The following is a 24,074-nucleotide window of genomic DNA, read 5'->3' on the forward strand; positions in this document are numbered from 1 at the left end:
GCTCTAGAGTTCCTCTGTAGAGATGGGAGAGCCTTCCAGAAAGACAAACATCTCTGCTGCACAACCCAGTCAGGGCATTATGGTAGAGAGGCCGGACGGAAGCCACTCCTCAGTAAAAGGCACATGACAGCCCGCTTGGAGTTTTGCCAAAAGGCACCTAAAGGACTCTCAGACCATGAGAAACAAGATTCTCTGGTCTGCTGAAACCAAGATTGAACTCTTTGGCCCGAATGCCAAGCGTCACGTCTGGAGGAAATCTGCCACCATCCCTACGGTGAAGCATGGTGGTGGCAGCATCATGCTGTGGGGATGTTTTCACCGGCAGGGACTTGGAGACTAGTCAGGATCGAGGGAAAGATGAACAGAGCAAAGTACAGAGAGATCCTTGATGAAAACCTGCTCCAGAGTGCTCAGGACCTCAGACTGGTGCGAATGTTTACCTTCCAACAGGACAACGACCCTAGTCACACAGCCAAGAAAACGCAGGAGTGACTTCCAGACAAGTCTCTGAATGTCGTTGAGTGGCCCAGCCAGAGCCCGGACTTGAACCCGATCGAACATCTCTGGAGACCTGAAAAAAGCTGTGCAGCGACGCTCCCTAGAATGGGAGAAACTCCCCAAATACAGGTGTGCCAAGCTTGTTGCATCATGCCCAAAAAGACTCCAGACTGTAATCGCTGCCAAAGTAATTGCTGTGTTTCAACAAAGTACTAAATAAAGGGTCTGAATACTTATGTAAATGTGATATTTCCGGGTTTAAAAAAAAATACATTTGCTAACATTTCTAAAAACCTGTTTTTGCTTTGTCATTATGGGGTATTGTTTGTAGATTGATGAAGAAAAAAACCAATTCATCCATTTTAGAATAAGGGTGTAATGTAACAAAAAGTGGAAAAAGTCAAGGGGTCTGAATACTTTCCAATTGCACTGTATGTAATATAATTATTTCTACTTGGTTAGTCAAGATAGAAATGAAATCAGTACAATTATTTTAATATTGATGCGTCTGGGTCACTGCACAGTGTTCCAATCATGTCCTCAGTCCAAGCTGTTTGAGAGCACTTTCTGGGAGTCATTTCATGTCTATTGCAACCTGTTTCCCTCTTCTGCAGATAAACACACTGTTCGACCTTTTGTGACCTTAACTACCCCTATTCAGTAAAAGCGGATCATGTTTTGGAACCACAAGAGAAACACCTCATTTGTAATTGTCTACTTTCCCAGGTCCAGTGGGTCCCCAGGGAGACAGTAAACCAGGTCATCCAGGGAAACCAGGACCCCCTGGCCTAAACGGGGAGGAGGGGAAGAGAGGTAACCCTGGGGTCCCTGGCCAGCCAGGGGTGTGCCATCTATCCATGTGTTACGGTGTCATGATGAGGAGCAGGGATCCTTTTAGTAAAGGACCAAACTATTGACCCAACATGGCAGCAGGCAGGCAGGCAGGCAATCGAACAGTCTGGAGTTGATGCATAACGCTCAAAGAAAAACAGCAAATCCTTCCAATCTCAGGAAGATCGCATTTTTTACAGTGTATCCCCTCAGTCACGGAAACAGGAAGTACCTCTTAACATGTACGGTATATAGCAAAGATATCCATGTGCGTCCTTTCATGAGCTTTCTCAAGCCCAGTTTATACCTGGTTCTAACATTCGTCCTTTGTCCTGATCTTATGTCATTCTGATTGTGCCCACATTTTTAGACAGGTGTAGACGATTAAAATATGCATTGTGATATCATTGGGATCAGATCTTCCTGACCCCCTTAGATAGTCAGGAACACATTGTGTCTGGATATCTTACAAGTGTAGAGGGATCTGGACAGTGAAACACTTTAAATCATCATTATCCCGCCTCCTAAAATCATTGACAGATGGCACCATTGACTTCCCACTGGGCACACACTGGTTGAATCAATGTTGTTTCCACATAATTTCAATGAAATTACATTGAACCAACTTGAAATTGACGCTAAATTGACGTCTGAGCTCAGTGTTATGCCATCAATATGTCTTCATTCTGTTCTTCTCACATTCTGCTTTGTTATGTCACAAGCTCCATTTTGCTTTAAAGGAACAGCTACAGGGGAAAAAATGGCACTATTCCTTTAAAGAATGATAGTAATTGCTCCTACATTTGGTTGACTTTGGTTGGCGTTGGTTGGATTCTGTGGAAAATTGTAATCCAATGTTAAGAATTCTGCACTGCTCACACAAGTACACAGGAATAAAGGGCTGCACCTCCACTTGGACAGTGCTAATGATACAATTTATTGCTATACCAATTTATTGCTATATACTGCCCCCTGTTGCTTTATTTGCACCATACTTTCTGAATGGTCACCCAGAATTGGTCACCCCTAAATTTGTTTACCAAATTTGTTTGTAGTTATATATGCAATGTTTAAACACCCGTATAATTATAATTTGTAAATTGATAAATGCAATTATTGTAAACAACATCTAAAGAATTATTAGAAAATGTCAGGGCAAATCTGTGAGCTTGCTACATTGGATTAAAATCTCTATAATAGAGGCTGCTATGTTCAAAAGCCAAATGTTTTATCATCTAAAACAGAACCTTGTGAGCATTACTGCAATTTCTATAGTTTATATTCCTTTTTTCACAATAACTCCTTTGTGTATTGTATGGAAATACAGAAATAAGTATTTTTCTTACGTAAAGGATACCTAGTTTAACAAATGTAAACCTGGGAAATCCTATCTACTTTCAGTCAAAAGAGTGAGGGTGAAAAGAAACATGTTGACATCTTGACTTCATCTGAAGTTTGCTGTGTCTGTTGCAAATTCTTTGCTGTTAGTGCATATATGCCATTTATGTGCCTGAGTACCTTACCTTTCCATACCGTACCTAATGTTACCTTAGCCTAGCAAGTTTAAGTATTTTTTGTTATTTATAAAACTGAACTAATTGACTGTGTATTAATGTGTATTAATTACCTGTGAGAGCTTGGTCTGTTTTATGTCTGATTTTATAAAACAAAATTCTGTTTAATTGTGACCTTTTGCAGTGATTTTTGGTATCCTTAATTAAATCCTTTTTTATGTCTTATGAAGTTATTTTTGTTTTATTTCTTTGTGTGTTGTGCCATGCAAATTAAATAAGAATTCCACAATTTTGTTGTGTTACAGACTGAATTTAAACTGTATTGAGATTGAGAATTTGTGTCCCTGGCCTACACACAGTACCCCATAATGCCAAAGTGGAATTATGTTATCCCTCCAAAAAAAGCAGACATTGAATATCCCTTTGAGCATGGTAAAGTTATTAATTACACTTTGGATGGTATATTAATACACCCAGTCACTACAAAGATACAAGCGTCCGTCCTAACTCAGTTGCTGGAGAGAAAGGAAACCTCTCAGGGATTTCACCATGAGGCCAATGTTGACTTTAAAACAGTTATAGAGTTTAATGGCTGTGATAGGAGAAACTGAGGATGGATCAACATTATAGTTACTCCACAATACTAACCTAAATGACAGAGTGGACAAAGCAAGCATGTACGGACTAAAATATTCCGAAACATACATCTTGTTTGCAACAAGGCACTAAAGTAAAACTGCAAAAAAATTGGCAAAGAAATTGACTTTATGTTCTGAACACAAAACATTATGTTTGTGGCAAATCCAACACAACACATCACTGAGTACCACTCTTCATATTTTCAAGCATGGTGGTGGATGCATAATGTTATGGGTATGCTTGCCATCAGCAAGTACTAGGGTGTTTTTTTTTTGTTGGCTAAAAATAAACAAAATAGTGCTAAGCACAGGCAAAATCCTAGAGGAAAACCTGATATGTTCTGCTTTCCAACAGACAATCGGAGACAAATTCACCTGTCAGCAGGATAATAACGTAAAACACAAGGCCAAATATACACAGGAGTTGCTTACCAAGATGAAATTGAATGCTCTTGAGTGGCCTAGTTACAGTTTGAACTAAAACCGCTTGAAAATATATGGCAATACTTGAAAATGGCTGTCTAGCAATGATCAATAACCAACTTGACAGAGCTGTAAGGATTTAAAAAATAATAATTAACTGTCCAATCAAAGTGGCCTGATGACTCAGGCAACCATCAAACACCCTGAAACCCAATGTGTAACAGGTTGATTCATTAAATAAAATGAAAATGTTGAAAGAAAGAAATTAAATCCCTCAAACGAGGTTATAGTGAGTATTTTCGTAATGTCAACATGCCATCATAAAGGACTATTATTGAGGCTAGGCCAGGGTTTCCCAACCCCCCCCCCCCCCCCCCCCCCCCCCCCCATCTCCTGGATGCACGTTTTGGATTTTGCCCTAGCACTACACAGCTGCTTCAAATAACAAAATCTTCCTCATGCTTTGATTATTTGAATCAGCTGTGTAGTGCTAGGGCAAAAAACAAAACGTGCACCTAGGGGGGGCCCCAGGACCGAGTTTGGGAAACCTTGGGCTAGGCCATTGCGATCTAATCCTAATGCTCAAAGTTTTCACTATCAATTATCAAGTTATAAGTTCAACTCTTAGTGGATGCTCTAGTGATGAGGTAAATTATCCGGTTATAAATGCTAGTGTGTGTATGTGTGTGCGTGCGAGCGTGCGTGCGGTATGTGTGTGTGTCAGCGTTCGTGTCGGTGTGTCTGTCTCGATCTCTTTCTGTTTTTACAGATGATGTAGTAATCCTACACTAGATGGCGCAATGGGGTTATAATTCTGCAACTGAGCTGTGAAATAATTTAATCAATGGGGATGCTTAGTCAATTGAATTAAAAATAAATACTTTGTACATCATGCCTTATGCTGTGATATGTCTTGAGGGTCATATTGACAGCACAGCTACTGCACCTGAGCCAACCAAAAACTGATAACTTGGACACTTGTGTAATACATATTAATAATAATAAAGCTGAGGTAGGCCTACCGTACAAAGTGGTTACAGGTTGTTTTTGCATGTAACGTTAACTATTGCAATCAACCCCTTAAAAAGTTTATATTTTATATATACTATTTATATGAATTATAAAATATTTATATAATTAAATACCCAATCAATTATAATATTGTAAACCTGGCAAAGTATATGAATAGCCAATTTATCACCGCATACACAGGCTTACACATGCCTTAAAAAAATCCTCTTTGATACCCATTATTTACCATTTTAATTACGACCATATTCCCAGGTAGGGCAGGTGTTGGTTGAGGCCTTAGGATAACTTGCATACATGTCACACCTCACCAGCCCATTGTCTTCTCACGAAGACAACATTTATTCCCAAATTTGTAGAGCTAAAATGAGCTCAATTGTAATTTTTTCTGAGAATCAGACAAATGATACCTTTTGAAAATAGATGGGCCTATCCAAATAAAACTTCGACATATGTTGTATGTGGTCAAATATGAACGTTGATTGATAGATTTCTAGATTCTATTAATTTACAAATGTGCCTTCATCACCACCTAAAATTACACATAATCAAATTACGCATTTGTCCAAATATCCTCTCCTAAAACGCACGGATTTGGCCAACACTGTAGAGGTAATTAAATGGCCATGTTGTTCTTCTTTGACTCGTTAAGACAGGTTTCAGATTTCAAGTGTCTCCCATTACACATCTGAGCTGCCACATTCATCTTCATGTCGGTTAAGTTTTATTGCGGCCGCTAGAGGTGGATGCAAAAACTTGGTCCTGGCTGGGTGGTATGGACTCATTGGATGGACAACAAGCTTCAACACATTTTCCAAAAACGTTACGCGCTGTGGCAACGAGTGGCAACGGGTGCTATTATATAGTCTAGTGATTTCCTCGACATCACTCAAAGGGGCTGTTATCTTTCTATTCAATGAAGGTGTTGGGCTTTTTCGACTTTTATGGGCGTACCTGCATGCTATTGTGTATAAGTGGAGTTAAAGTGCGAGAGAATGTCACAATTCCACATTTGATGCGTCTACTTTGAAACATGTGACAGTGAGACATTGGATTTAAGCGGAGGACTCGAGAAAACTTGCTGCATGTCTGGAACTGGGACCTCACGCCGAAGAGAAGGGACAGCTCCACAACATAGATTGATGTGAGACTTCAAAGAACATCATTGCAGGCAGGCGTTCTCCTAGAAAGTGATGTGACATAGTAACCTGTATGTTATCCTGCAAGAAAACATTCAGAAATTGTGATATTTGTATTAAAATGGAGATCAATTTTATACACGAGTAACAACTGTATACCTGTGTAACATCATCATCAAACACATCATTGTAAGATGAGAGCCTTCATTCCTTTGAACCGGGCCACATTTGGACTTTTATGGAGCTGCTTGAGTTTTCTACACTGGGTTCATTGTGGTTTAGGCGACAACCATGTGCATTCTAGTTTTATTTACAGGAGATTGCGTAACCATGAACGGAGAGAGATTCAAAGAGAGATTCTCTCTATTTTGGGTTTACCACACCGTCCAAGGCCTTTTTCTCCAGGAAAACAAGCATCCTCAGCACCCCTGTTCATGCTTGACCTGTACAATGCCATGACTACTGAGGAGGAAGAAGGATTGGGAATACAAGAGGTTACAGGGAAAGGATTCAGCGGGAAGGCTCATGGAATCTCGCGTAAAGGGAACTACGGCTATCCGCAGGGATACACTCGTGTGGCGCAACCTTACCGCGCGGCCCCTCTGACGAGCCAAATCCCTCCACTCACTACATCTCACGACACCAACTTTCTCAACGATGCTGATATGATTATGAGCTTTGTCAACTTAGGTAAGTAAGTGAACTGACTTGAGAAAAGTTTAAAGCTGCCTGATTTATGCCTTGCGCTCCAGCACCAAAAAAAAATCCAAAATATGGTGGCCACTGATAAACCACAGTATTTTAAGCCTTAGAATTTTCACATGACCTTCTCACTGCTAATATCTAAAGGTTTAGATTCGTTTATATATGATTAAAAGCAATGTATATTGTCAGTATACAATTTCCTTCAATGCTGAAAACATATGCTTAGACCATGTTTTTTTTATATATATATAATACCAGGTAGATTTGTCAAAATGTAAATTTAACAACCTTGATTATATTAAAATGAATGATTATGTGTTTTTCTTGAATTTGATCTTAATCATTAGACTACAATAAAAACCCTAAACATTTTAAACAAATGTTTCCACAGTAGCCTATGTATGCATATTCATTTTGTTGCAGAAATTGATGATATTCAGTTACATTTACAATTAATAGAAGTTATAGGCTATTCCTATTGTAGCAGGCCTTAATTTCCCGTGTGTCACCTATAGCAAGAACAATGCCACACTGCTCACAACTATGTTTGCAAATTCTCTTCAAAAGTCACAGTGCTGTTTGTCTGAGTAATATACATTTCATGGTACTGTTTTTGAAGTTAGAAGTCTTTTTCGATCTTAATATCAGATTCTACTTCAGACTTTCAGATGCCTGATGTTAATGCAGGACCATATTTACACGTTAAAACACTGGTAAAAGCACAAACAATCCACATGTTGAAGACCATATCCATGCTCTTTGAATAAGGTTATGCGAAAGAAGAGTTTGACGGGACATTCTTGAAATTCCCAACTCTATGGAGATGAATATTCTCTTAAACTGTCATATTTGACTTACCTAGGAAACAGGCCATGCATTTTGAATAAATATATGTTTATCAAAATACTTCATAAGGCCCGCATTGGAGAATTTCTATCTTTTGAAATGGTCAACATTTATTGTAGCGTAAAGAAAAGCTTTCTTATAATTTACACAATGTTTCATCAGTAGTTCTGACCTTTGACCCAGAAGTTCATAATAACTTATCAGATGACTGTCTGACCTTGGTTAAATTGACCTTAATTATTTCCTGTTGTTAAAGAAAGGAAAGCGATTGAGTGAGGCCTGCACTTTTTCAGCACTTATTCCTTGTGGCACTGGGTCTGGGCAGTTAGATGTAATGGTAGTAGCATTGTTAATTCGTTTTTGTGTCATTTTTCATTAAGCATTACGTCCCAATGGAGAGTGAAATGTCTATTTAAGGGATAGTACACCAGCGGTAAAAAACAATAAAGTATAAGATTTGTTGTTAGGGAGCTAGTGAAATGTTATACTTGCTTACATGTGCCAGTATGATAAACAAAAACGACAGTTACAGAGGACACATCTTACAAAAAAGAGGCTTATAAGAGATATAGCTGAGTGTTATAGCGTGAACATGTAAAATATATTAATGCGAAGGTGCTGTTGGGTTTAAAATCCCTCACCTTGGTCTGTCACATCTGTTTCCACTTAGAGCTGCATGGCATGTACACAGTCAGCCTTGAAATCTCTGTGCTCTCATTCTGGGGACAGTCAGTGGTAAAGTGTGCAATGAGACTATTTACACAAGTATTACTACTACAGAAATAATTGACTTCACTACACTAATGCTACTACTAACTCCTATAATACTAATAGTTGTAGCATAGAAGTATGTTGTGATTATTATTGATTATTAGATCATTTACGTGATGTATTCACAGAAATGCATCTTCACTCTTGTCCACATAACGATGAGAAATTATGCAAAATATGTATAAGTTCTCTACTCTCTCTTCTTCTAAATTGTCATTAAAAATGAATTCCATAAACAAAGTTAATTCCCTGAAACTGTGGCTGACACTTTTTAGTGAGTCAAACCACCTTCCCAATTAATCTGCAGCTATCTGACACTTGAAATGCTTGATATAGTCAGCTTCACTTCTGCTTCACATTACTGGCCATAGCTAATCATGGTGCAAGCCCAATCTGTAACAGGCAGACCTGACCCCTGACCTTTGTGTGTTAAGCAACCACAGACTTTCACTGTAGATAAACTATCAGTGAAATGGACTCACTGACTCTATGATTTCACTGGCTGTGCCAGAACACTAACACACCTCAACCCCAACCCTTTTATGCTGCTATTTAGCAACAGTGTTGGATGGTTAGCTGTCACTTTGTGTCTTCTTGACTGCATAATGGCATGCCTTTGATTGCAGACAGGGTTGAAAATGCACTCTGCTCGTCTTTGCTCTTCTTTGTTTGTGTTTGTATTGATAATTCCGTAACATTTTTTTATGTGCACATTTTATATTCAGTATAAACTCGTTCATCATTGTCCTCAGATAAAACAAGTTTAAACAAATTGGTCAGAGAAAGATAAATATGGGTTTCCTGTATCAAACACGGCCAATGTATTGTATAGGAACTACAGGAGGTCAATATTAGGTTGGCAAATGAGGTCAAAGCAGTCACTCAAATCTTGTCAGAAAAGGCTGTCTGGACTCTTTTTGTCACGTTGAGGGGCAGACGAAAGTGTCTTTAATTGAAATCAGCCTGTTTTTCTTAACTGACAGCCCATTCATCATGGGCAGAGAATGCAGTTCGGCACACAGTGGAGGGCCTGTCTGGAAACTGCTACCTGTACTCAGTTGACTGATTAAATGGACTGGAGAGTGCTTTTGTTGGAGTCAAAATGTTTGGATTGGCTTTTGGAATGTGAAAACATTTGATAAATTACCTTTTTTCAGTTAGGTAGGTTACTGCTGGCACACCACATTCTGTCTGTGCAACACATTTTGTATCTATTGTAGCTCAGGGAAGGTATCAGTAATAATAATCACTGATCTGAATCACTGATCTGAAGGTTTATGCATTGCCTCTCTTAATATTATGCAGCTATGCAAATACTCTATTTAGTCCTCATGGACCAGTCTTCTTTTTCAGTGGAGAAAGACAAAGATTTCTCCCATCAGCGGAGACACTACAAGGAGTTTCGTTTCGACCTGACTCAGATCCCAGAGGGAGAGGCGGTGACTGCTGCTGAGTTTCGGATCTATAAAGATGGCAGTCATGCCCGCTATGAGAACATTACCCTGAAGGTCACCGTCTACCAGGTCATCAAGGAATATCAAAACAAGTAAGCACCAGCTGACCTTCATTTCAACCCCCCAAATCATTCTATTTTTATATATATAAAGTACATCATCAACTTGTAAATTCTTGTGGAATGGGATATAAATTCAGCCATGTACATTTAAAATTCTCTCTGCAGAAACAGAATATATTGAAGGCTACCTATAGAATAAACTGACCTTTATATTCTTTATGATTCGCATAAAGTTCCACAAGGTAGTTTTTCTCTAACAGTACTATGTACAGTAGAGTATCCTTAACATCCAGTTTTATACCTGTTTAGACTGTCACTGTAAATTGTGTCTAACATAACATCTAAATGTTATGAACTGAATTGGCTTTTGTATGTAATTGATCATTCTATAGTTTAGAGTGGTGGATTCCTCAATCAAAAACCTATACGCAGGGAAGAGAAAGCACATCTTATTCTGTTTAACTGAGAGGAACCAGTCATCTCGAATGTCCCCTATTATTGTTTATAGGCATCCTGAATCACTGTACATAAAAGGTGCAGCCATGTGAGTTTACAAACCAGTTTGCCTTGTTCTACCTTGGCCTTTTTGCCAGATAGAGAATCACAATGGTTGCTGATTTGGGTTTTGATGCAGGATATTTTGAGAATGGAAGAACTCTTTATCATATGTGAGATGTAATCTCTCAGTGATATAGTTTTAAATGTATTTTCAAATTAATGGATGAATAACTAAATACATACTTTAATTAATTAATCGATGCATCAATCATCCAATCAATTAACCAATCAATCAATCAACCAACCAACCAATCTATCAATCATCATAGCATAAAAGGGAACCTAACACATTGTGAAATTGAACACAGCTTAAAGGGCCAGTCAGCAGTTGCTACATCCAAATGACCTACGTGTACCTATTGATTCTTGAAGAATATGACTTATAAATGAACTATGTGTACCTATTGATTCTTGAAGAATATGACTTATAAATGAACTACGTATACCTATTGATTCTTGAAGAATATGACTTATAAATGAACTACGTGTACCTATTGATTCTTGAAGAATATGACTTATAAATGAACTACGTATACCTATTGATTCTTGAAGAATATGACTTATAAATGAACTACGTGTACCTATTGATTCTTGAAGAATATGACTTATAAATGAACTACGTGTACCTATTGATTCTTGAAGAATATGACTTATAAATGAACTACGTGTACCTATTGATTCTTGAAGAATATGACTTATAAATGAACTACGTGTACCTATTGATTCTTGAAGAATATGACTTATAAATGCCTCATAAGCTTAATTCAAATGTCATTCCCCATCAGAACCCAAAATATAATCTTGTCTTACTCTAATGTTTGCAAACAAAGTAAATGTAAACAAACACTATATAGCCTCAAAACATGGTTAGAACTATAATTTTGATACCATGGATGTCCTTGTATCCATAGCTCTGTCTATGAATTTGAGAGTTCTCCAGCCCCATCTCTCAGCTTTTAACCAAAACAGAGGCAGAGATACCGTTTTGTTATTGTTTCTCCTACCGATTGCCACTGAATCTTTTTACATTTATTTTTTATTATACATTATACACATATTATACTCCATCATTTCCAATCCCCCATATATTCTTTGTGTAAAAATATATATATTAAATATATTTTCCTTTATTATTTTCTCCTAACCCTACCACCCCTCCCCTAATTTGAGTAAACTAATGGACAACAACACTTAGCCTTCTACTTCCAGCTTATACATACTATATACATTTTACGGACACATTATATTTTACAATAGTTATCTTTTGTTTGTTTTTAGTCGCATCCTTCAGCTCCACTCTGACTGTCACTTTAAATGAGCTTCGAATTTGTGAGTGGATGCATTTGAAAGTGGCTGTCTTTAGATAACATTGTCTAAAGTTGAGCATCTGCACTTGGGGACATGCTTGTGTCAGCGTAATCCTTGGGAGGCTTTCAAATGTCCCTTTAAAACCTGCACTGTTCTGTCAAACACTTGAGGCAGGCAACTAGGCAGAAAATAAAAGACATCCTGTTTACACTAGCACATCAGGGAAGTTTGGAAGGACTTTATCCTGATTAGTGCTTATTTCAAGTGTCTTCAAGAAGGTCATTTGTCTCCTTTGAATTATAAAACCATGACCTGATATACACGTTTGGCGTTAGATTGGTAAGTGACACAAAGTAATCAGAAATGCCACGAAATGGAAGCTTGTCACAAGTATATATTATAATTTAGAAACTTAACTATACCTTTGTTTTATCTTAACTTTGATTCCAAATGGGGGAGAAAATCTAGAAGTTTCTGGGAGGGATTAAGGGCTAGATTAAGGTTATTTTTATGTTTCCTTTCTTTTATTAACTAAAAACATCCATTGTGCTGTTTATATTATATGTCTTCTATGGAAATCAGAGTAGTAGCTGTGGTAAATGCAGTCAGTAGCCTACACAGCTTGGTGTATGACGAAACAATCTTTTAAGATGAAGCAAACAAGAAAGGAGGCAATAAGGCTGTGTTTATACAGGCAGCCCAAATCTGATCTTTTACCCAATTATTGGCAAAAGATCAGAATTGGGCTGCCTGTGTAAACAGACTCAGCAACATGGTTAGGCATACATTCTGGTCCAATTATGTTTTTCCTTTGATTAAGACCAAACATACATTTTGACTTCATTTGCATTTGGGCATGAATAATATGTTTTCAATAAGATATTGAAACTTTGGAACAAACATACATTTCCATTTGCACATGTTAACTAAATAAATCGATTTCATCTATGAATTCTACAGTTTATCTTTGCCTGGTCTGCAAGTATTCTATATTCAGTACGTAACTTGGGTAGGAGCTCACCAGTGTTGAGGACCGGCACCTAAAATGTTCTACTGCTTGAGCTCCTGTTCCTCTTATAGAATATTAGCTCAAAAGTGTTGTGGAGCTCCTACACCTAAATATAAACAGTACCAGCATGCAAAATGAGTACCGGAACCTATTTCACTCTAAGTCAAGCACTGCCTATATTGCTCTCCTTTCATCTGACTGACTATTTGTGAACCTCATCCTTGTATCGCCAACCTTGTTCCGCCTCATTCTCACCACACCGGGCCCTTACAAATATAGTTCACGGATAAAGCTTTTCCATTAGCATGTTCACCACTTGTGAAGCCTCGGAAGTCCATCAGTTATCACTCCTCCTGGTCTATGTGTTGCCTGTCAGGCGGCTTGTTGCATCCCAGTTCAGTTGAAACCATGTGGGCCCATTAGGGGCTGCCTAGGGGGCTCCCATCATAACCCTCATGCCCACCTGCTTCTCTTAACAATGTTCCGGAAGTGGGAAGCCGTGACATAGCTGAACACACAGGGGTCTACTTAAAGCAGGGCCCACATTCACTAGCCAAATATGTGTGAGGCTGATTGAAGGGGAGATATGACCCTCTTGGGCTTTTCTGGAGGTCCTAGTCATTGAACTCTCCCATCTGAAGCCCCAGGCCCCAGTCATCGCATTCTTTTTTATGGCTCACCGAGGTCTGGAGCCATCACACATTTAGCTCCTCAGCTCCTAACTGTGACTTTTCGGCTTGATAAACATTATTCAGAGTTTCACAGTTCAGCACCTTTTTCTCTGCTCCTCCCCCAAGGAGCCATCATTAAGCTGGTGTTGAACTGCTCAACAGTTCAGTCACATATGGTTTCAAATTGGTGGTAGAGCAAAGACAAATCTGTTACTTAAATGTGTTTTTTCACTGCTTGGCAATTATGGCCTTGAGTACATGACTGGTTGATTAATATCCTGCTTATCCATATTTTGTGTGGTTGTGAAAACAGATTGTCTCTAATCCGGCTAAAGAGTCATTAGGCACTCCTTAGAGAGAGGAGTATATTTCAGAGAAATTTACTTCAAAATATGGGGCTTAAAGGATAGAGCACATGGAACAACAAATTTAACTATTAAGATACATTTTTGTCAAAGGATGTTTTTGGCTCAGATCTAAGAGAGAAAGCTGGAATAAATTGCATCATGTAGTGATTATTCAATGATACTTTGTTTATGTAATGATTTCCAATATGGCAGGTCAGGGCCTCAATAATTGTTTGACTGCTTCCAAGTCTAAACGACCCAGAGGAAGCATGTGTTCTCTCTTTGTGTGGCCCGTGCAAGTTTTAACAACATTAAGGTGCATAAACAGGAATTTCATGATTAGTTCCAGAGCTCAAAGAGCAGAGTGAGGTCCGTCAGTTATATCACCCCTGTGTTAAATATTTTTATCCAGTAAATCTAAGTTTACCCATAGTAATGTATGTGCATTGCCATCTGTCAAGTTATCACATGCATTCACTCGTTGTTTTTTATTGATTTTATATAAATGTTTTCCTTAATAGGGATGCAGAGACATTCTTGTTGGATTCCAAAAAGATCAAGGCCTCTGATGGGGGCTGGCTGGTCTTTGACATCACAGCCACCAGTAACCACTGGGTGCTGAACCCACTGCAGAACATGGGTCTGCAGCTCTCTGTGGAGACTTTGGATGGTAAGGGAAGCAGTATTTTTAATCCACCTTTGTTGTTGTAGGGAATTAAATATAGAAAAGCAGTTAAACGTTTTAGTTACCCCAGGCTTCAAAAGTAGTTTGCCTTGAAATTATTTTTGTAATTCAGTAGACACTCTTATCCAGGTAAGGAACAACCAGGCTTGGTCAATCCAGGAATTTATCTTTGCATACAGATTGGCAAGAGCAATTTCCATCAAAATAATGTAGGCCAGGGCTGTTCAATGTCAGTCCTGGAGGGCCAAAAAACCTCTGTCCAAATCTGGTGTGCCAGCTGTAGCCAGTGAAAGTGCTGAGAAATGGGGTGAGATTCTGGATAAACTGTCAGTGTTCTTGATGAGCTGCACAGCTCTGATGGCATGACCGGGGAGCCAGACTAGGAGAGAGTTGCAGTAATCCAAGCAAGATGATGAGTGACTGGTCTAGGAGCTGTGTTAAATAGCTTGTGAGAAATGAGTAGATATTCACTGATGCCTTAGAGCAAGGTTCCCCAATAGGCTGCCCACGTGCAAAATTTGGCCCGTGGGTGATTTTATTTGGCCCCTAAGTTTTCTGAGCAAAACAATTAAAACATAAAAAATATGTCATTTTTGATCTTGCACATAAAATACTGTAAAATCAACAGGAAATCAGCTCTAAGTGATTTTAATTTAGGAAATCTGTTCCCAGGTATTCCCACACATAAATAGAGGCAAATGTGATCGTATCTCAATGTAATCAAGGTTTGAAATTATTCTGTTTTTGTGGGTTCTTGCGGTCAATAAGCAGTGTACAAATGATTTATATGTTCCGTCCCCCAACCATCCGCTCAATGAAAAATCTGCCCACGGCTGAATGTAATTGGGGGCCCCTTCTTTAGAGGCAGTCTCTACCGGACCGAGTCATTGATGTTTTCTGTGAAAGAAAGAGAAACCTGGTTTTCCAAGGTCATACCCAGGTTCTTTGCCATCTTGGAGGGAGACACAGCTGTCCATAGAGGAGAGGACAGGTCTGTGTTGTCAAGGTTTGAGGTTGAGATGTTGATGTTTACCAGACATGAAGAGATACATACCATATCATAACCTGTGTGTCAGACGAGAGAAGGACAGATAGCGTTGTTTGCCCTATGCATAGCAAAGGTAGGATAATGCCTGTGAAGAGACAACAGAGCCCAGTGAATGACTGGGAGATCAACAGGGAAGGAGAACTGAGCCCAGGGGAACACCTGTTGCTTGGCTTCATGGTGAGGACAGATCATTTTCATGTCACGTAGTAGGAGAGATCATCCTGAGATGCCCATCCCTCATAGAGGTGGGGCTTCAGAGCAGGATCTGATATTTCACATGTCAAAAGAAGCTTAAAAGATAAAGGCAGTTTTAGCTAATTTGTTCTTTTTTTAAAGAACAATGTTAATGTTACAAAGTTTATTTGGAAAATAATGCATGGTAACTATCATAAATTGAACCATAATTCCTGCATCTAAGATTGGAGAAACATCAAATGTTTTTCATTTTTTTGTGTGTGGGGAAATGAGGAAAACATTTCAAAACCCAAAGGAGTACCTGACTGTTTTAACAATTATGACAAGAATACTAGGAAGATAGATATTTTTATCTTCTTTAAAACCACAAGACATTGATGAAATGTTCTTTGGGATTATCTATGAATCAGAGACATTAGCTGATGACATGTGACAATAAATGTATAATAAATTATCTTTGTGGTTTGTGTGTTTCCCTCCATTTAGTATGATATATTACGTTACGTTAGGTTACATTATGAATGGAATAGCGGTCATATAGCAGTCGTACAATATCATACAAACTGGAAAACGGAACTTATCATACGTCTTTGCTCATATGAACAATGCAAGCTTACATTAATATACTCTAATTACACCATTTTACCCAATTTTGTTTTGTTTATTTGCTCCCTTATATCAAGGCATTTGATTAGACAGGATCTAATTATGCTTCTGTTTGCTGCTATTCACATTGCTTGTTGTTTTAAAAGGACGAAGTATAAACATGAAGTCTGCTGGCATCGTTGGAAGGAATGGGCCACAATCCAAACAGCCATTCCTAGTGTCATTCTTCAAGGCCAGTGAAGTGTTGTTGCGCTCTGTCAGGGCCGCTGGTGGAAAGAGAAAGAATCACAATCGCAACAAATCAGGTGGTCAACAGGAATCACCACGGGCACCCAAAAGTGGAGGTGGGCTTATTAAACTACACTCTCAGAAAAAAGGTACCGAATTGTACTTAAAGGGGTACAAACGCTTGTCACTGTAGTGGTACCCTGTAAGGTACGTCCATTGTAACATTAGTTATAGGTAAATAATTGTACCCTTGCAGTTTGTACCTTAAAAGAGACTAAATGTAGCATTTGCCTTTTTAGGGTACCACCACATTCTTTTTAAGCGGCAAAAATGTACTTATTTTCTATAACAAGTCCCTCAAGTTCATACGTCTCTCCACCATCCCACTTCTGACACAATTCAGGGGGTAGCCTGACCAGGACTCAAACCTGAATCCAGCGACTGTCAAGCCAACACCTTAACCATTACACCACTTGGTCCGTACCGTTTGACAAGGTTACTCAGTGTTGGGTTAATATTAATTACAGCTCCTTTATTGTCACATAAGTAAGCCTTTCTAAAGACTTCAGAACTGGCAAAAGACATGCTCAAACTTTAATTAGCATAACCATAAACCACTTAAACTGGCACATCACTTCCACTCACAGGTAGCCCAAAATAACTAACTGAAAGCAACGCCCCCACTAAGCCACGCCTCCATTGATTGTACTTTTATGTTAAAAATGTAGCATTATACTAGATTATCTGCACATGTACCCTAAAAAGTACCAAACAGTACCACGTGAGATCATATGTGTACCTCTGAAGGTACATTATGCGTATTTTTATCTTTTGTACCCCAAGAAACAATACTGTACCCTTTTTTTCTGAGAATGAACCATAATTGAAAATGTTTTGGGTTTGGACTGGAGTAGGTTGGCAAATTAACTTCAGATAATGAAACACCTTTTGAGGTTGATGGCAAGCCTTACAGTCCCATTTGTTATTCCCTGTCAGTGCATTTAAACAGTCTGTTACACACTCCAGGATGTTATGTCTAGTCAAGCAGCCTCTTGTTGCCAAGGAGCCTTGTTTTGACTGCATGCTGCTCCAATTAATGGATCAAAAGTCTAAATAATCAACTGCAGTATAGATGTAGCTCCGGGATCGGCAACTCTAGTCCTCATGGGCCCGATTGGTGTCACACTTTTGCCACAGCCAACACACCTGACTCCAATATTCAACTTATTTAGAATACAATTAGTTTAATCAGCTGTGTTTGCTAGGCATGGGGGGAATGTGTGACACCCCTTCGGCCCCTGAGAACTGGAGTTGCCCATCCCTGATGTAGATCAATACAAAACAGATACATTTTCAAAACAGTAAACCTACCTGCCTAATCTATTACCTCTTTCAGCTCCTCATGAAGATGGTACATTGATATGAATATGTACTAATCAGCTAACACAACTACTCTAGCTAAGCTACACAGAACGTCCACAATGACCATCTCAGTTAATTGTTTTAATTTGGCTGTAATTGTATAGAAGTCTTTGTGCAATTGCTTCAGCTTTGCAGCTGTTTTTAACTGATGTGGTTCAGTGCATTAGGGATTACCAGTCAACATCCCTTCAGTGGCCACATGAATGTAATAACCATACATGAGTTGGTGCTGCCATTTGCTGTTAACAGTTTGGTAATATTTAATGAATAATTGATTTGGTGTACGTTTCCTATTGTCAAAAAATAATTGTACTGTGGGCGAACAATATACCACAGTGCTCACAGATGCTGTATGAAAGAAAAAACTAATGTCTACAACTACAGTATATAATAGCCTAATGATAAACTTGCAGTCTTGAGAGATGAATTCATTGTTTGTTGTTTTCAGATCATAACACCAGTGAACAGAAACAAGCCTGCAAGAAGCATGAACTTTACGTCAGCTTCCGAGACTTAGGATGGCAGGTAGGAAAGATGAACCATACCATATCTACTCTGCATAGCATGGCACAGCTTAATGTCACAAGTGGTCATAACATGTGTGTTACAAATATGTGTGTAAAAAGCACCTCTTTTAGTTTCAACCATGGTATTAAATGCAGTAGACCAGCAACAGACAGACTTAAGAAAACACATCAAGTGTCAATAAAGTGTCTTCAATATTAAAGAGGAGGACTTTGATGCTTAATTTGTATTTTCTTTATTCTATTTGAAGGACTGGATTATTGCACCGGAAGGTTATGCTGCTTTTTACTGCGATGGGGAATGTTCCTTTCCACTCAATGCACATATGAATGCGACAAATCACGCCATTGTGCAAACCTTGGTATGTAAAAAAAACTCAAAAGATGCTTGTTTCCCGTGAATTCATATTGAATTGCTTTACCAATATGGCAATAATTAATTCCACACCATATTGATTTTCTGAGCTGCTCAAACTGCAGCTTTGGGTCATTACACCAATTATCTGGGTCCTTCCACCAATTCAGTACCTTTTGAGAAGTAAAACTTTGATTTCACCTTATTGTAAAATTCTGTCATAAACAGCACATGTTCAACTTAATAAAAGACAAGTTTAACACGTTTTCTCACGAGGTAAAAAAAGTAACAGGGTTGACTGTAACAGGGTTGACTTTGTCAAAGCAACAAAATAACAAAGTGTTTACAATGATGGTGAAAACATGGAGACATTTTGGGGTTAAGTGGGTTAAAATCTTCCTAGAAGTCACAGAGGGTGCACGGAGGGACAAAATGCAGAATGTTGTCACTTAAGCAAGTCTTCATTCATGTAAAAAAAAATACGATTTATTGAATTCTCCATGTGGTCTATATTAAACGGGCTATTCATTTAATATAACAGGCTTTTAAAAATCAATATTGGTGCACAATTCCTACTTAAAATATCAAAAGGGATGCAAAAGGCACTATTTTCACGGGAATTACCCATCTCCTTTGTATACTCAGTCCTTTCTATTTGCTTCCACAGGTCCATCTGATGTTCCCTGACAATGTGCCAAAGCCATGCTGTGCACCGACCAAGCTGAACGCTATATCTGTGCTTTACTTTGATGACAGCTCAAATGTCATCCTCAAGAAATACAGAAACATGGTTGTTAGGTCATGTGGTTGCCATTAATGGGCAAGCAGGATTGTATTTCAGATATGTGGTATTGCTGGAAAAGTTCATATCAATATAGATAGATCTGAATGTGTGTTGTGCTGTACAGTATTGTGTATATATTAGTTTTATTAACTTATTTATTTGCCCCTATTTTTGTGATAACACTCAATATTGTACAATGAATATTAGTCCATGTATATTTGACATCACTTAGCACTCTCTCCTATAGGCCATAGCGAACATATACAATTACATTGTAATAGTTATAGCATTTCATTGTACATCTTAGTAAAAGAAAACCTCTTTGTACAATATCGATCTATTGGATCTTATTGTTTATTGGATACGGTTCAACAAGTATACCAGTTTTTCCAAAATATTGCTTTATTCAAGCACACCTATATCACTGTTTTTCAAGCTGTTACATTGGATTTCATTTTCAAACCATTGTTTTAAACCATTATAACCACTCAAAAAAGGTTTACATATTGCTGCTACAGTTAAATGAGGTCATATTTTAGGACATACCAGTTGAAAATGTTTTGTGTAGCTATCTTACTTAGATATAGTGTCAATTATTTCATCAACATTGTATTATTATGGTTTTATAAGCACATTGTAGCCTATACTAGCTTACGTGTATGCAACTTGCAACACTCTCTTTGATTTCTCCATCAGATGTGTTAAAAGCAGAATCTGTATTCATGTAATTTGAGTAACAGCCTGGCACAACATTAATCACGTTAAAGGTCTGATGTAAAATAGTAAATTAAGTATTTCAAATAGGACTCCTTGAATAACACTCTAGGGTTTTTCCTCTGGCTTTGACGTTAATCATGTTTACACTGTACACAGGCTTCAAACAGTCTATCGTAAAATCTATAGTTAGACTTCTGGCTATAAAATATATGTATATATCATGCTTTCTATCAAATAAGTTATGCTGAAATGTACTTCCTATACGTCAAATATGTCATACATTCTGTTGAATATATCTTTCCATAGCATTCACTGAAAAAACATGAGGACTGGCCTGCTATATTCTCAGACCCAGGAAATGTCATAGTTCAGTAACAGTCTATTGTAGGAATATATGAGAACTAGATAAAAGTTGTGGAGTAGCTCCCTAAAAACGTACTTTACGGCCAGTATATATTTTCATTTTACATTCTCAATACGTAATGAATGAAACTACCCTAAGATAATACATTGTTTGCCCAATTGTGGTTATATCACTGTTATTTTTGTATTATTATGGATATTATATTATTATTGTCATGTTGTTATGCTTCATAATAATTTGAGTAATATATGTTTGGGAAAAGTACACGTTATTGTATTATTAGAGTGTGGCTTATATATTATTAAATGATCTTTTTGAAAATATTGCTTTCAAATACTTTCAATGTTTTATAAACTAAACCAAAACACTTTAAAAAGTAAACAGACAACTTACATTCCTTAAAAGATTTTCCATTTTAACTTGAAAATAACTGTCTTTTTTCCACCCTCAAGGGCCCTAAAACACCAAGCCCACCTTATAGAAACTCAATTGACAAACATATCTTTATTCTATAGACTTCAATGCCTCTTTTTTCATCCAGCTGCCGGCCTCTAGGTTGTCTTCGTGTATTAGTGTTTGGAATTCTATGGATGTTTTATGCACTGTTGCCGGACTACCGTCTGAGATTTATAAATGTTTGACAAGTATGATATAAACATAGGGGTCCACCCAGGGAGCCTGTAAATCTGCGGTGTTGTGAGAGAGTGCTAGTATTTAGTGGTGCTGGGAGCTTTGAGCAGAGCTCTGCTTTCTCCTGACAGGGAGGATTACGACATCCTATTTGTTGCTGTGTGTGGTGATCTACAGTCACTAGGCACGAAAGAGGCATCCCTCCTATTTTGGAGACTGTAGAATAAATATATAGTTTAGACCATACAGTGCCCAAATGTTTTACCACTACATTATTGTTTGATGTATAGTATATATCAGTAACATCAGGGTTTGACTTACAGTGGATAGCAGTGCTTGTTGTTGTGCTGTGCTCATCTTTGCTAGCACTAAATCATGAAGGGTACTTGAGCCCTGCCAAGCAGCTGTTGGTAAGCCCCGTTGTGCGTAGGGTTGCCATAGAGAAGTGACCGTTTTAAATCAACTAGCTAGGACATCCAAGCTATTAGAAAGATAACTGCTAAGAGGGAGAATATCTAAATGTATTCTGTTTAATCTGTTAGACACAAACACTTTGGAGACACAATTCAGTTCAAGACAGTTCTGCTTTTCTGACTACTGACAGTGCCCTCCTGTCTTTCAGGATAAAAAGAGAAACACCTCTTATATCAAGGCTATGATTTTTTACATAGTTGCCATTCCAGCTCCCACTTAGCTGAAATGGAAAAAAAATAACAAATAGTTAACCATTGAGGAAATAGCCCCTAATAACCACTAACACACCAAGAGCTGGATTCATTGAAACTTAGACATGTTTATGCAGTATACATAAAGTATATTTTTTCATTTATTATTTATGCAGTAGCCTAGCAGCAAGTAGCCTAGCAGTTAGAGAGGCGAGCCAGCAACCGGAGGGCTGACAGTTTGAATCCCAGGTGTGACGGGAAAAATCAGGCGAGAACAACCAGAGAGTTGTTGGTATCAAATCCTAGATGGCGTTGCATGCGGTTGTGCCCTTGAGCAAGGCTCTTAAAACCCCACAACAACTGCTCCACTGGCACCATAGTAGGCTTTGGCAGCCCACTGCTCCAACCTCTCCAACATGTGTGTATGTGTGGCTTTCGGAGGGGTCGGGATAAAGCGGAAGTGAAATATCCGTTGGACCTTCTGTACAATTGGACGAATAAAGTCAGCTTAATCTACTTCTCACACACACAAATTGTATTCTGGAAGCTGGAAGCTTGCACCTGTAAAGTGAGCAGACCAGGGACAAATCAAAGAAGGTTATATCAACAGGTGCATACACTCCCCTGACTAATACAAGCTCTCAAGATAGCGGCTCACTTATGAAATGAGAGCAGAGACCTGGGATGACTAGGTCTTGCATTCACCCCTGGTTTGACAAATCATTCCAAGTAGGGCTTCCTGAAGAGTGTGAGAGAACGTGCCACTTTCAGAGAAGTCCTTTGGTTGCCCAGGGATGTTCAGTACACTTGGAAATGTAGGTAACCAAAGGGATTAGGTTAAAGATTAATATGTATTTACACAACTGTATTGACATTCACCAAACACAGGATATGTACTTTTTCTTCCTTCACCCTCCCCTTTTTATAGAATTTTTTTCTCACGTGGCAGAACATTGAGTGACTGTGTTTCACTTAATTAAAAACAGTGACCTGCCTGCCCAGATGTTATGCACGCTCCATCGAAAAATAGTGTTGACATTCAATGAATATAAGAGGCCACCTGCTAACTTAACTAAGGCGTGGAGGATGATTTGCATTCCTGTGGCCTGTTGCCTGGCATGATTACCTCTAGCACTTTACAATCCCATCTACTGTTTAATATCATGGATTCTTTCCAATCCAGCTACACTTCTCCCTCTCTATAACGTATGGGGCTAGGATGAATGAGCTCCTATTTTAAGGAACTCTCAGCAAGTATACAGGCTTCTTAGTGTAAACCCCCCGACCACATGAAAGGAAAGGGAAACAGTTGCCACACTGAGGGCAGATTGATACACTGCCCCCTTCCCCTTGGGAGGGCCCCATGCTGAATTACAGCCTGCAGTGAGTCAGCGGTGCCCTGCCACCCATCACATCAACAACCCTCTACTTCTGAGACCCACCACAAAATGGCTGCTCTGAAAACAGACATAAAACAACCCATGACAATCCTCTTAAGTTTGTGTAGGGTATTTTTCTTTGCCGAAGAATGTTACAATTAAGAATAAACCTTCATATTCCTCTGGTTTCATGGTCATGGTTAACTTAGATTGTCCTCATTTAGCATGTTATGCCTTTTGAAATAACTCAGACAATGGATAATAGAATATATTGCTGTTTAATATTCTAAGTTATTCTATAATCTTATTCTGGTTTTTGAAGATGTCAATCAGGTCCTTTATATCTAATGCTTTGTAAGCCAGTAAACAGTAGCAACCCTGCACTGCACACAGTGCTGATGAAATGTCAGTTTTGTGTTTCAGAGCTCTCAGTATGGCTACTCTGTTGATTTAATATATAAAACAGACCCACCAGTACCAGCAGTTGTTCAGGAACATAGTTTCATCTTGTTCAGCAAATGTGTTATACTGAGCAGAGGAAGCTGCTCCTGAGATGACCCATCCACCACATGGGGATAGTCTGAATTGCTACGTGTTGATTGGGTGGTTCTCTCTGTAATGTTCAAAACACAAGTCACAGAAAGCATGTGGCTCTACATCAGATGTATT

The 24,074-nt window shown here is 38.5% G+C and overlaps 2 protein-coding genes across 3 annotated transcripts in view; both read left to right on the plus strand.

The window, feature by feature from the left end:
• The window catches only part of LOC106611541 (uncharacterized), a 36,659-nt gene extending 33,527 nt beyond the window's left edge, over positions 1 to 3,132 (plus strand). For both annotated transcript variants that reach the window (XM_082977094.1, XM_045722959.2), the window contains exon 22: positions 1,225 to 3,132. In XM_082977094.1, coding sequence (XP_082833220.1) covers positions 1,225 to 1,415 — 191 coding nt within the window. In that variant the 3' untranslated portion in view covers positions 1,416 to 3,132. The remainder of the gene's footprint in view (positions 1 to 1,224) is intronic.
• A 2,528-nt stretch (positions 3,133 to 5,660) lies between these two features.
• Positions 5,661 to 21,052, plus strand: LOC106612672 (bone morphogenetic protein 5). The gene is made up of 7 exons (XM_014214076.3): positions 5,661 to 6,762; positions 9,748 to 9,940; positions 14,325 to 14,473; positions 16,484 to 16,681; positions 18,436 to 18,512; positions 18,763 to 18,873; positions 19,534 to 21,052. The coding sequence occupies exons 1-7, from the start codon at positions 6,267 to 6,269 to the stop codon at positions 19,681 to 19,683; spliced, it is 1,374 nt and encodes a 457-aa protein (XP_014069551.1). The 5' UTR covers positions 5,661 to 6,266; the 3' UTR covers positions 19,684 to 21,052.
• The last annotated feature ends 3,022 nt before the right edge of the window (positions 21,053 to 24,074 follow it).

The sequence above is a fragment of the Salmo salar genome, chromosome 01, assembly GCF_965601325.2.
Source record: "Salmo salar chromosome 01, fSalSal1, whole genome shotgun sequence".
NCBI lineage: Eukaryota > Metazoa > Chordata > Actinopteri > Salmoniformes > Salmonidae > Salmo > Salmo salar.

Excerpts from the sequence above, each read along its gene's own strand:
- LOC106612672 (XM_014214076.3), top strand. The coding sequence starts at position 6,267 with ATGAGAGCCTTCATTCCTTTGAACCGGGCCACATTTGGACTTTTATGG. Across the intron at positions 14,474-16,483 it reads CTCTGTGGAGACTTTGGATG|GACGAAGTATAAACATGAAG; the intron begins GTAAGGGAAGCA and ends TTGTTTTAAAAG. Across the intron at positions 16,682-18,435 it reads ACGGGCACCCAAAAGTGGAG|ATCATAACACCAGTGAACAG; the intron begins GTGGGCTTATTA and ends TGTTGTTTTCAG.